The sequence below is a fragment of the Lepisosteus oculatus genome, chromosome 19, assembly GCF_040954835.1.
Source record: "Lepisosteus oculatus isolate fLepOcu1 chromosome 19, fLepOcu1.hap2, whole genome shotgun sequence".
NCBI classification, from domain to species: Eukaryota; Metazoa; Chordata; class Actinopteri; order Semionotiformes; family Lepisosteidae; genus Lepisosteus; species Lepisosteus oculatus.
Window position 1 is genome coordinate 6,147,579 of NC_090714.1, and position 13,947 is coordinate 6,161,525.

General features: G+C 47.0%; 1 protein-coding gene across 2 annotated transcripts in view; it reads left to right on the forward strand.

Annotated features, from left to right (window-relative positions):
- capn15 (calpain 15) overlaps positions 1-13,808 on the forward strand; it is an 85,940-nt gene extending 72,132 nt beyond the window's left edge. For both annotated transcript variants that reach the window (XM_069181063.1, XM_069181062.1), the window contains 7 exons: positions 1,499-1,624; positions 2,190-2,342; positions 6,122-6,283; positions 6,916-7,145; positions 8,105-8,268; positions 8,485-8,663; positions 9,203-13,808. In XM_069181063.1, the coding sequence (XP_069037164.1) occupies positions 1,499-1,624; positions 2,190-2,342; positions 6,122-6,283; positions 6,916-7,145; positions 8,105-8,268; positions 8,485-8,663; positions 9,203-9,380 (1,192 nt within the window). In that variant the 3' untranslated portion in view covers positions 9,381-13,808. The remainder of the gene's footprint in view (positions 1-1,498; positions 1,625-2,189; positions 2,343-6,121; positions 6,284-6,915; positions 7,146-8,104; positions 8,269-8,484; positions 8,664-9,202) is intronic.
- Positions 13,809-13,947: the final 139 nt, after the last annotated feature.

Consider the following 13,947-nt stretch of genomic DNA (forward strand, 5'->3'; position numbering starts at 1 on the left):
CTCTTGTACCTTTGAGTGAGGGTCTTTGCCCCAGTTGCTCCAGTCCACCTGTTGTTGAAGGTTTTTTTCAAGAAATGGCTGGATGTGATCCTCAGATCAAAAGCTGCTGTAGCTAGGTGTCCTCTTATCTTGTTTAACTGTTCGTCTGGTGTCTTGTTGGTCTACTTACGTCGGAGAACCATATGCCGGAATATACAGTATCTGAAAAACCAACATTGAAAACCCAAACCCAGGGCGCCTTGACTAACGAGCTCTCTCGGGCTCAGATCCTGGACGACCGGTAGCCGGAGAAGTCTGGTTTCAAACTTCAGTGAGCAGCATGAGAGAAAAGAGGAATTAACAGAATATTGTTGATTTTTTTTTTTTGTGGACGGTATCTACAAAGATGAAGGCCAGTTGGCTTCGGCGGGGCTCTCGCGGTGTGCGCGGGAGTCAGTTTTGTTTATCCGATGGCTCCAGCCGCCACGGAGGTTGTGTGGACGCAGCTGCGCTTCCTTGATTCCTCGGCAATCAATGCTTCTTCAGAGACGCGATCGCCTTCTGACAACGATGGCCTTAACAGAGAGCCAGGGGCACAGATTTCCATGATGCTCGGCGAAACGTCTGCAGGACCTGAAAGAGCTGCGGCGCACTTTTCTTTCAAGTTCATGTCATTTCAGATTTTAACATTTGTTTCAAAAATTGAACTTCTGATTTTTTCCTTCTGACTTCCAGCTTGGTGGTTAGAGTTCACCGGTTGCTCTATCCCTCTCGATCCTTATTTGTTTTGTGTTCGTATTTCTTGAGGGAAGACGTCTTTACCCCCCCGCCCGTCCAATCAGAGACGTGATCCAGATTAACAAGTAAAACGAATGGGTATTTTTTCTTTGTGAACTGTATTGAACTCTGTGTCATTTTCTACTTTTCAGTTCTGTTTACTCAAGAGGGATACATAGATACACAAAGAGGGATCAGTGACTTGTTAATAAGCCTGTTAAGTTGTTTGGGGAATGATGGTTGTTTTGCAGGTTTCTGTCAGGGATCATTTTGTTAAAGAAAATGTGGGGTGTGGGAGTCTTGATTTTCCTAAGCTCCATCGAAGGAACATCTTTGATCGTCACAGATTCATTTCTCTTGACAATTAATCTCTCACAGCAGATACTGGGCCAGGTCAAAATGCAGAGTATTTAATGCCCTTATGTGGAGTTTCAAGGCTTTAGTTTGATTCTAAATCCTTTAAAACCACAACTTCAGTGTGAGTTTTGGAGATCATGGGTCAAAAGTTTTGAACACCCGCAAGTTTTCATAGGAGCGTCCAGTTTTCCTTGCTTGTGTCTGTAAATTGTATGTGTTCATTTTTTAAGGAAGCCTGTGATGATCAGGTTGGAATTTATGGTTCAGTTTCCCTGCAAATCAAGTTTTAGGGTACTTAAGCTTTTTCAGCACATAAACGATGGGGATGGAGACATTTGTGTAGCGAGTGTCTGAGGTCTTACTGTTCGCCCTGTGTGCCTGCCAGGTTCCTGATGGGCGCTTCCTGTGGAGGGGGCAACATGAAGGTGGACGACACCGTGTACGAGAGCCTGGGTCTGCGCCCACGGCATGCCTACTCCATCCTGGACGTGCGGGACGTGCAGGGGTACAGGTGAGGAGGGCGCTGGCTGGCACGGGGCGCTAGTGGGATTGGAAACTGCTGCAGTCCGAGGAGGAGGGGCAGGAAAACGGCTTGTCCATCTCATTTCAGCTCCGGTATTCATCTCAGCTGGTCTTTGAGAATTTAAGATTTGAGAAGTCTTCTGCTGCAAGCTTCAAGTGATGAATTAAGTGTGAATTGAGCTATTAAAGTACTGCTCTGGGCCGAAGTCTTGCTATGAAATGAACTAAAAGATCAAGGGTTTTTCTGCTGCTGATATCCAGTGTTTTTCAAATGGATTCAGTGGGGGTTTTTTCCAAAGGCTTAGGAGAGAGAGAACAGTGCACAGCTTTTTATAAGATTTGTCTCCTAAATTGTTCTGGTATATTATTGGAATGTTTGAGGCTTTTTTTTTACATTTTTACAGTAATAAGGCTTAACTGTGGGTCAGTTCTGGACGTCTGTTGACTAATATGTAGCAGTTGAAGGTAAATTTCCCTCTCTCAGGGTAGGTTGTGTGATGTTTAGGTCAGACCCAACAGGCCTACTTCATCCCCAGCCTCTCCTATTCCCCCAGGCTGCTCCGGCTGCGCAACCCCTGGGGCAGGTTCTCCTGGAACGGGAGCTGGTCTGACGAGTGGCCTGACTGGCCCCAGCACCTGCGGCACGAGCTGATGGCCCACGGCAGCAGCGAGGGCGTCTTCTGGATGGAGTACGGAGATTTCATCAAGTGAGTGACCACGAGCATCACCAGCCTGACTGTCAGCAAGACGGGCCGAAAAAGAGTTAGTGAAGGAAAACACAGCAGCACCCAAGTCAAGGGCATCGTCCTGAGCTTTGCAGATTCTGCAACAGGCAACAGAGCGTCCTTCTGATACACGTTCTGCTATATTTTGTGTTGCAAGTTTCACAGAACCCACAACAAAGGCAGTAATTGAAGGAGGGATAGTACTAGATGTCACGGTTACAGTATATAACAAAGCTGAAGTACCCCCGATGACTCAAGCTCCCCAAAACCCAGTGATTCTCTGACAGCTTCTTACCACTGTCTAGGGAATCCTGACCAGAGCTAGCTTGTGACCAAGCCCGGTCTAGGAAATGCATTATCAAGCCTGTGATCTGAACTAACACCCTGTGCTGCTGGAGCCACTCAAGAGCCCTCCAGAGTCACCACTTAATGCATTTTCTTTATAGTCCCTGTCAGCTTCCATCATTCACCCTTAGAGTCCAATGCACTGTGCTGCTCGCTCACTGCTTCCAGCAGAATTATCATCAGGTGTGGAAAGTTACAGGCACTTCAGAGCCCACTGCTGCAACAGTCATGATGCTGCATTGTGTGTGGTCGAAAGATTAACAGACCAGATTGTTTTACCAGGCAAGCACTCAAAGGACCCTGTTTTCTCAAGCGTTTGTTCTCCTTTTCTCATGGCTTTCGGTCCCTCAGAAAATTCAGAACAGACCTCCCGCTCAGCTTCTTAAAAAGACAGAAAAATCAGTAACGCTTCTTAGTCATTGCGCTCCTTTGTTGTGATGTCAAATGACACACAGTTACGCTTTTCTTAGCAAAGGAAAAAGTCTTCTGCATCTGAGTAACACACTTGTACGTAGGTCGTTTGGGGTCTTTGTTACCTCAGACGTTTATCAAAGAGTCTCATGCCTGTTGTTATGTGTGCCAAAAATTGCTTTTCAGAAAGCCTTGCTGTTCATTTTTAATAAGGGAATGTTCATATTCTGTTAGGTGGGCTGCAGGGCAGTCCTCTCTCACCCGTTATGCCGTCTGTTGATCTGTGCGAAGGAGTTGTTTACAGGGTGTTTTTAATTACTTTCTGGTGCGGAAAATAGTCTCTGTAGACTGAGAGCACACCACCCTCTAGTGGTAATAGTCTGTCAGTGTGGCAAGCCCCAGTAATTCCTTCTCAAATCCACTGCGGTTGAAAGAGTTGTTTCCTTGTAAGATAAGATGAGGTCACTTTATTGGCCATGTACAATTGCTTGCATTAGGAATTCGTCTTTTCGCATACCCCAGCTTGCTCTCCATGAGACACACAGACAGGGAGAGAAGCCTGGGGTCAGAGTGCAGGGTCAGCCATTGTACAGCACCCCTGGAATGGTTGGGGTTAAGGGCCTTGCTCAGGGAGTAGGAATCCTCTGCCGGCCGTGGGATTTGAACCGGCAACCTTCCAGCCACAGGCGCAGATCCTTAGCCACAGTAGTCGCAAATTGGATGGATTAGCACTGGTAATGACTCTTTACATCAGTGTTTTTTTTTTTTAGTAGGGGTTGCACTGGGCATCAAAAGATATTTGCAGCTGGGATTTATTTCTAAATGTTTGTCGGTGTGCGGTATGTTTTGACAATCTGACTGGTAATGATCAGCAGGCATTTGAACGGATATATTATTGCTGTTTGCTACTGCAGTGTGTTTATCCTTTGCTAAGCCACATTTCACATTCGGCACCGCCTTGTCCTTACAGCACTTGGGGAAGGGTGCTTTCCATGAAAGATGATATAAAATTGAAGTGCTAATGAAGTTTGATTTGATTTGTGCTGGGCTGACTCACAGCTGAAAAATCCTCTTGCACATTCCTCTAATTTAATTAAATCCATTCTGTTTCCTGTGGGACGCATAGTACCTCTGCTCTTCTTTACCCTTAGTTTAGTGATGATGCCACCTTCTTCTTTCAGAAGATGTTTATTTTGGGGAAGACTGTTCGGAGCTCATTTGGAGAAAATGTGCAGGGGAGAAACAAATTGGAAAGGTGATCATCCATTATGTGTAACAATAATACAGTTCCTATTCAACTTGGTTTTATTTGAATACGTGTTGCTTTAGATAGGCATCTAAACAGAAGACCACCAGGACAGAATAGATACTGTAGATAGATAAGACTTTATTGATCCTGAAGGGAAATTGAGGTGTTACAGCAGGAATCTCAAATGGTGTTCAACCTGAGATGTGTTAAGTGGTAGAACAGCAACAAGTGATGGAAACAGCTTTCTTCTGAGGAACGCAACTGACTTGTTATGGATAGTCAGGAAAAAGTCTCCTTTGTTCTGGAAAGTCTGGAAACTCCTTTCACAGCGGCAATGAGCTGGGCCTTACATATCCCCAACTCCTGCAGTATTTATGTTAAAATTATCTTTGAACACTACGAAAGGAAGGTTGGCACCAAGCCCGATGAGCGCCGAAGGCTGAGGTGGAAAATGTTTTATTCAGAAATTGTCCATCCTTGAATACCGCAAGTGCGGTGTTCGTAATGCCCCAGGAAGTCAATAAATCTCGATGTTTTCGCAGTTTGTAATTTGCAGAGGTTACTATTGGGATTCAGGACCACGGGATCTGTGTTAATACTTAGTCACTGCGCAGAACTTGAAGTGTGAATTATTTGGATTTATGGCAGCTATGATGACATCAATAACACCAAAAGAGATTTAGTCTAGCACAAGCACTAGAACTGTCTTCATCTGTCATACAAGGACAGGATCTTTAATATTGTAGCTTACTTTCTTATGGGGTGATACTCAAAGGCTGACCTCCTAGAACATTAACGCAAAACATCTAGATGAGTGAAGAATATGCCAACCTTAAATGTATTCAGTACTGTAACACTGAACAGTAAGAGGATTTAAATGCATTTCATTCCTGCAGGAAATTCATTAAATTTGATGTAGGAGTTGAAGTTAAGAATGATCAGGAGATTTTCAGTCTGTTTTTTTTTTTTTTTTGCTTCTGCTTTTAATTATAGCCATCTGTTGTTCTTGTCTCGCTGAAGCAGTGTCTGATGAAGTAAAATATTTTGGGCACATTAGAATCACGCTGTGTCATCTGGGAGCGTCTGCTCAGTAAAAGTCATTTGACTTTGAAATACAGGATCCCCAGTGGGAATCGTGGCGTTTTGACTGACATTGCTTTTAATCAGAGGCATTTGCCCAAAATGTGCTACTGTTAACCGCCATAAATTTGTAGTTTTAATAAGCCACACTGGAAGATGTTCGGGGGCCTTAGTAGCCCGATAACATTAATGAGGCATTGAAAAGCCTGATCAGTCCAGCGGTAAAGCTCACAGAACTGACTCTGCACAACTAAAGAAAATCAAATGGAACTGAACACCACAGCCACATGGACAGCATCTTATCTGTAGGTTGTCCGGTCAGCAGACAGAAGACTCGAGTCTCCCGGGTGCTGTTTCTCGGGAATTGTCCCGCACATCTGTCTGGGGAAGTCGTACTCAACCCTCAGCTCGCACGATAAAGTGTGTGTCGCATTGCCATCCAGCCCGTGGCTTAAGCTAAAACCCTGCATGCACAAGCTGCGATAAGGTTTCCCACTTGGATTTGACTTGCCGCGGTATTTCTGCTTGCTTTCTCTTCAGTCCTGAGCTTGTCTGCTGCTTTGTCACGGTGCCCCACACTGTCGTACGTAACCGGAGCTGGAACGCACCCCTGCATTTCCAGCGGCGGGCTTGACTTCACCAGGAGGGGCTTTTCTGACTCTCCCCCCCTCCGCAGGTACTTCGACTCGGTGGACATCTGCAAGATCCACTCGGACTGGCAGGAGGTGCGACTGCAGGGCTGCTTCCCGAGCCGGGCCTGCGGGCCGGTGACGGTGACGGCGCTGACGGTGCTGGAGCGGACCGCCCTGGAGTTCGCCCTCTTCCAGGAGGGCAGCAGGTAGGGGGCGGCGGGGAGGAGAGGCGAGGGACCTTCTGAGGAACTTGCTAACTTTTGGATCCGGAGCCAAATAAGCTTCCCATGTTCTCCGTTTGCGTGGTTTCCTGGATCTGGATACTTCATTGAGAAGGCGGGAAGGGGGAGATCAGACTCCTCCTGTCCCTCCCCTGTGTCGTGGAGGCTAAAGAAGTTAATAACAGGAGTTCGATAAGCCGGGGAAGAACTTGACAAATGCCCGCATATGTGCAAAGTGTCGTTTCCGCATCTGTATACTGTATACACTCACAAAAGATCATCTACTGCTGTATCCAGACGTGCACCCCTGGTCCAATGGCATGTTTCCCTCAATCTCGAACTGAGATTGAACACCTCTGCAGGGTGCACGCTTAAACGTGACATCTCTCTGCGTGTTTTGATGCACAATGACTATTTGCTTGCAGAATTGACAAAACAAAATCAGACGGAGCGTGTTTTGTTTTTCACTGAGGTGCACCAGAATCTGCTCTGGAAAAAGTTCCCTGTTGTCAGGGCGATGAGCACCCTGGCGTGGGCTGTGCACCGATGGTCCTTCTGGTGCTTGAGGCTGAGACCGTGTCCCTGTGTTTGTGCGTGTGTGTGTGTGTGCTCTCCAGGCGCTCCGACACGGCCGACAGTCACCTCCTGGACCTGTGCATCATGGTGTTCCGGGCTTCGTTCGGCACCGGGAACAAGCTGACCCTGGGCCGGCTGCTGTCGCACAGCAAGCGCGCCGTGAAGAAGTTCGTGGGCTGCGACGTGATGCTGGAGCCCGGAGAGTACGCCGTGGTCTGCTGCGCCTTCAACCACTGGCAGACCAGCCCGACCGGCGCCCCGCTCACTCCTGGTGAGGAACTTAGCCAGCAGCCGCATCCCCCTGCAGCTCCCAGCTGGCAGCCCACTGGAGCTCCGCAGGCGGGAGCCTGGCCGGTATCTGTGGATGGGAGACCTCCTGGGAAAAACTAAGGTTGCTGCTGGAAGAGGTGTTAGTGGGACCAGTAGGGGGCGCTCACCCTGCAGTCTGTGTGGGAACTAATGCCCCAGTACAGGGGACACTATACTGTAAACAGGCGCCATCCTTCGGATGAGACGTAAAACCGAGGACCTGACTCTCTGTGGTCATTAAAAACCCCAGAGTGTTTCTCAAAAAGAAGTGTTTCTCGAAACGAGTAGGGGTGTCACCACAGCGTCCTGGCCATATTTCCCCCTGGCCTTAACCAGTCATGGCCTCCTAATAATCCCCATCTATTAATTGGCTTCATGACTCTGTTTTCCTCCCCACTGAGAGCTGGTGTGTGTGTGTCGCATCATCCAGGTGGGGCTACACATTGGTGGTGGTAGTGGGATTCCCCATTACCTGTAAAGAGCTTTGAGTGGAGTGTCCAGAAAAGTGCTTTATAAGTGTAAGGTTTATTATTATTATTATTATTATTATTATTATTATTAAACTGTACGCTCACTTCATTTTCCTGGCTGACACTGTAAACTCCAGCTTCACCTGCTGTAAAGTTCCTGTCTTCTCTACCAAAACATAATGAAGAAGCCCAAAGAAATGAACAATTTGAAGATATTCCATTTTTAAAGCCAGACCACATTGAATTAGGACTGCCTAAGGACACACTGCCTCTTTCTATACAATGTTGAAATGGGGAGTAGGATTTTATTTGTTTTTCAGTTGAAAGGGTTGTCACACAACCATTGCGGTTGAACCCTGAAAGAATGTCGCACACCGCCGAACCTGTTCAACGTCCACCCCCTTTCCCAGAGGAGCTCTGACCCCGGTTCCCTCTTCTTTTGTGGCTGCAGTGTCCAGCCCCACCAGCAGTGTCCGCCCCAGCCAGGACTTCCCAGGGCACATCCTGGCCATCTACAGCTCCCGGCAGGTCATGGTGGAGCAGGTCGACGCCGTGGCAACGACCCTAGCTGACGCCATCATCCACCTGACTGAAAACAAGGGGGAGAGGCATGAGGTGAGAGGGAGGAGCTGAACGAGCTGCTCGTTACATTTTGTGTTGTGCAGTCATGACTACGGTTTGTGTTATGGAGTGAAGCAATATTAGAGTATAAGTACAGAAAGGATTCTAGAGGCTTGTTTTTCTTGTCTCAAGTAGAACAAAGCTTAAGGGGCAGAGAGATCTCTGACTAGATGGGTTTAATCTGTCTCTTTTTGTGATCGCCCCCTGCAGGGCCGGGAGGGTATGACATGCTACTACCTGACACACGGCTGGGCAGGGCTGATTGTTGTGGTAGAGAATCGGCATCCCAAGTACTACCTCCACGTGTCCTGCGACTGCACTGACAGCTTCAACGTGGTGTCGACGCGGGGCAGCCTGAAAACTATCGACAGCGTCCCACCACTGCACAGGTACCGAGTAGCACCTGCTGTGCCGAGCGGAGTCTGTGACGCCCTTAGTTTTGTTTCCAATAAATAATCCGGGCATCTACCAACATGGAAAATGAAAAAGAGGTGTTCAAGGCAAGCCGAAAGAACAGAGATTTTCAAGTACAGATATGCCAGAACTGGAAATTTTTATGATTATGATTTATACAGTTGTGGCGACGTTTGAAAAGTATTTTAGCAAAGATCGGATGAGAAAGTCTTTCAGGGTTCCTTAGATGGATGGTAACAAGGAATTATTAGTTCAGTATCACAAGTAACATACTTAACTACAAAAAAATAAATTACACAGAGAATACTTCACATAGAATTCCACACACTGAAAACAAGCACAATGGCTGCTCCTCATAACCCTTCCAGTGTCTGTGTCCAGTGAGCCTGCTGCCAGCGTTAGCCCGGTGCGTGGCAGCTTGGTTGCAGGCATCATCCGCCTGCGTCCTGGGCTCTCCTGGACGACCAGGCCGCGGCAAGTCCTTATGCTCATTTTCTTCTGCCCCCCCCCGCAGGCAGGTGCTGGTGGTCCTGTCCCAGCTGGAGGGCAACGCCGGCTTCTCCATCACGCACAGGCTGGCCCACCGCAAGGCCGCGCAGGCCTCGCTGGGAGACTGGACGCCCGCCAAGGCCACGCACAGCCCCCCGCTGACCCCCGACACCGACGGGCTGCACCGCCCGCGGCCGCTATGACGACGGCTTCCCGCACGGGGCGGGGGGGCGCATCCTGTAGAATCTCACCTTTTCTAGGAAAGAACCCTTTTATACTCCGCGGGACGAATCCGAAGAGCAGCACTTTTTGTCGGCTTTTTGTTTTTAACAGAGAGACTTGTCCTGCCAAATATTTTTGTGGGGGCGCTTTGCACTTTTTTTTACGTGCCGTGTCAGAGCAGCTGAGGCGGGGGGGGGGCCGTGCGAGATGACGCCGAAGCTTCCGGGGAGCGGAGAAGACGCGCAGACCAGGGGTGATCACCCCCCCGCCACCGTCCCCTCACCCAGACTGCGCTCACCTGCGACAGATCAGACAGGCAAAACGGTTGATGTCGGCTCCATTCCAGCTTCTCCCAGTGGCTTGACGGGATCGGGAGATCGGAGGATCAGCGGATCAGCGGATCGGCGGATCAAGGGATCATGCCAACCACTGAGCCCGCATTTGCATTGTCGTGCTGCCCCTTTGACAGAACTGTCACTGCCGCCCCACTCACAAGATGAACTCTCTGGAGCCACCATCTATGGATCAGTAGCCTGTCTGGGGAATGAGAAGACATGAGAAAGACCGAGTGGATGGGGCCACCCCTTTGAGAGAATCTTAGTGCCGCTACGGAGTTTTTACTGCGCTGCACAGCTGCGGTGGAATATAAGCAAGTCCAGCAGTGCAGCTTTCTGTTCTCATGGTGTTCTGAACCCGTTTGGCACAATTAGAGCCAGATGGATTCATGGGTACAACGTGTTTTTATTGTTTTCACTGTCGAATTCTCAACATAACACACTCTTGCCAAAGAGTGTTTCCTCAGGTTCACAAAACATGCCTGCATTGTTCCTTCACCCACAGATCTCTTAACTCGGTGTGCCTGGGGCTCCCAGTGCGCGCCGAATATCACTGACCGTATATAGTCTTTTAAATGCATAGAAATGCTGGGAGGGCTGCTGTCACTGAGATCTTAAAGATTGTACGTGAAGGACGATAGAGTGGCCAGTGCTTGCATTTCGCAGACTTAATGGCCAAACGCTAATTGGTCATCCAAAGGAAAGAAAAATCCAGATTCTTTCCACTCTTTCTTCAGTCTTGATCAGTAACCTGTGGATCTGTTTTCTTTGTTGCACACTTGTGCTTTTTTCCCCACTATGTAGAATGAGAAACATACTTTGTACGAAAGATACAGTAGTAGTCTTGATGAGATCCTCTACTAGCGAAAGCATGCCGTTTTCGTTTTTCACTGCCTTTTTGCTCTCTGTTTTTTATTTTTGCTGCGATTTGATTTTGGGCTATTTCCAGCTAAACCCCTCCTCTTTGATCCCCAGCCGTCTTTTTTCCTAGAGGCTGTGACTGACTCAAAGGTTGCGAATGTCTTGCTGGGGTTAGAAGTGTTAAGAGGCTGGGGGAAGGTGGTCAGCGAGGTGGAATCCTGCAAGATCACCTGAAGTGCCACAGGCTGGCCTCCTGCGCAGTCGGAGTCACTTCCAAATCCGCACTTGTTTCGAAAGGGTCTCAGTGCACCGTGGAAATAACAGGGGAGACCAGCTGTCTAAATTATACAGTTAAAACTTGTCGAAGAAGACCGTCCATTACTTTTGGCTGACAGGTTTGAGATAACTGACAGGCGGCTATGACAACTGTTTAATCAAATAAAATGTTCTGTATGCTCAAAGAAATGAGGAGCATGAAAAGTAACACAGAGTGTGCCTGAACCGAGCACAGTGCACTAAGCTTTGTAGTAGAGGGATCAGAATGTTGTCTGCCGGTGTGTTAGATACCGTACAGTATAAACTCTGCCTCTCGAATGGCCTAGCCTTCCTCTGGCTCTGTGAAGCGGTTTGTGTTCTGTTGTGGGTGTTCGACAGCACTTGGTACTCAGAGGAGGGTCATCTTTAAAAGCCTGTCTTAGGGATCCACACCATCGCCCAGTCCAGCTGCTGGGAGCAGAATTGGTAGAGACAGACAGTAGAAAGCTAGGAGGAGAGGAAGAGAGCTTTGTCAGCTACACATAGAAACGCAGGGCTCCTTTCCGTCCTGACATCTTAATGCTCCATCTCCATGTCATTCCCCCTTCCTCTCATATTAACTTCGAACAGTGACGGAGCCTCGTTTCGGGGACCGGTTTGTTAATATTTGATGACTTCAGTGCAGAAAAGCAAAGTGCTCTTTAGGAGTGCCGCCTCAAAGAAAGTCATTTATCTCCAAGGGGTTCGGATTAAAGCCACAATGGTATGAAATGGGTTTTAAATTGCTTTTAAAAAATTGATTTTTTTTCTCCCTCCCGTTAACGTTATGGTTTGTCATTTTTCTGTCATTTTAACTTGGCACGTTGTCAAACTGAACGACCTGTTAGCTGTTCTTAAACCCGAGATGAGCTGTAGGAAATCGAGATCCAAGTCTGTGGTTGGCATTGAGCCCCGTCTCAAGCACATGACCGTTTAAGCAGCAGTAAAGTGAAAGGTTCGAGCTGGTTCGTTTTGGGGGGGCTTTTTAAAGCAAAACGGTTTGATAAAACCGGTGTGCAGGATTCCGAATGTTCAGATGAACACCTCTTAATTAATAAATGGATCTAATTATTCACTTAATTGAATCAGGACTTAGGGAGGTAGGGATGTAAAGATCCCTCTCTGAAACCCGCTGAATGTTGGCCCTTCATCACCTCAGATCAAGAGCACCTCCATCCAGAAACTGGGCTTTGAAAGAGAGCTCCTGCACTGACTGTGAAGCGGTCCCTTATCTGAGCTGACTCAGTCAGTCGCCGGTCTCGTGTTTTTAATACAGGCCCTGTCAATCTCGGCTCAGGGAGCTGTTGTCTCTGGGATCAGAGGCGCTGTTTTCTCAGCTGTTTAGGAAATGGTGTTTTCCTGAATCATTATTGGGTCAACATCCAGACATACCCCAGCGCAGGAAGCCCCCTGGAAATAATATCACAAGCCCTGCTGGGCTGTTTTAGAATTTAATATGAAGACACCAGTAAAGTCAGTAAAGCCTTGCGCCCCTTATCCTTTTATTGGTCAACCAAACCGAAAGACATTCTCTCAGTCTGACATCTTAAATGAAGGTTAAATAGATTATTTTGGAAATCGATCTCTTTTCTTTGTAGAAAGCTCTCCAGAGGACACAGCTTATGGAGTCGTCTTTCACTCGGAGGCAGGTTCTGTTCCTAAAAATATCCGGACTGGGAAGCTGCAGCTTCCAGGGCAGAACCTTGGGTTAAAATGTGGACTCAGGGCAGCCACAGAAAAGAAGAAGGATCTTCCTTACCCATTCCACCCCACCCCACCCCCACAGCAAAACACGAGCAAGAGTGTCGTTAGAGTCCTGGCAGAACACAACCGCGTCTGTTGAACGTTGGCTTGGGCTGGTGATCTAGAGAATGAAGATTAAAATGGAATAAAGAAAGAGTTTCTTGTCAAGGAAACTAAACCTATTAATAAGTAAACATCGCCAGGACAGATCAAAAGTATCCCCTGACTGGGAGGGTGTCATTATCTGGCCTGAAGCAGTACTGATAATGTGACTGGAACTCCAAAGCACACTTCAGACGTTTTAAATAAAAAAGATGTTTTCTTTTATCAGCTGACAGTGCTAAGACTCTGTCTTGCTCATTGGCTGGGTGTGTGTTACCAACTAAACAGAAAATCTGACTGCTCAAATTGAAAAGCTGGCATTATTTATAGGGAGGCCCTGAGAGACTTCTGCTCCTGGCTTTTTTGTTCTCGGAAACATAACCATCACCTCATTTTCTTTTTTGCCGAAAAAGATGTTACACTGTCCCTGTAGCATACATGTCTGTGGGCTCACCAGCTGTCCATTTTCATTCATGAATATTTATATCAGAGAAAAGCACAAGAAAACTACTGTTTCCTGTCTTCATCAAGCTAACATGCTAAACGTGTGTATTTGTTCTTTTTTCTGATGTGTAAGGTTGGACGTCTACCCACTGGGGAGTTAAAAGATTAAATGCAAGGGGAGACATTTTGTAAAAGCTGAAGAAACTGGTTGTTTCAGAACTCTGCATAAAGCAGCTGGGTGAAATTTGTCCACCAACAAGCCCTTTAAAAACATCTCCAGTGAATAGAAGCCTGTTACAAACTACCCTTTAAGTAAGACGTACACCCCTGATTTCTGTGGAGAATGTCCAGTGACTGTGTCTTCTCAAGCTGCAGGTTCCGAAGCATGGTTTTCCTCCTTTTTTGTAAGTTGTACAGGCACACCTAATCTTTGCCAAGCTGTGAATAGTTTTATCTTGTAAAATATATAATATAACAAAATCAAAATAAAATGAAACACTATCAGGCAGGAATGTGATATATGGACTATTTTATCAATTTTAGGAAAGAAACAGATCTCTATGTATGTATGGGTAGTTTGCAAACTCAGGTTCTAAAGGACCAAATAAAGTTTTGTTTTTTAATTAAAAAAAATAACTTGGCGTTTTTTTTTTCCAGCGTCGGTACATTGTCTCCAGTTTAATTTGAGTCTCTCTCTCTGGCTCCATTTCAGACTTTCAGTAACTACTTCATTGAGATTGATTTGCCAAAACCTTTTATTTCATGACTT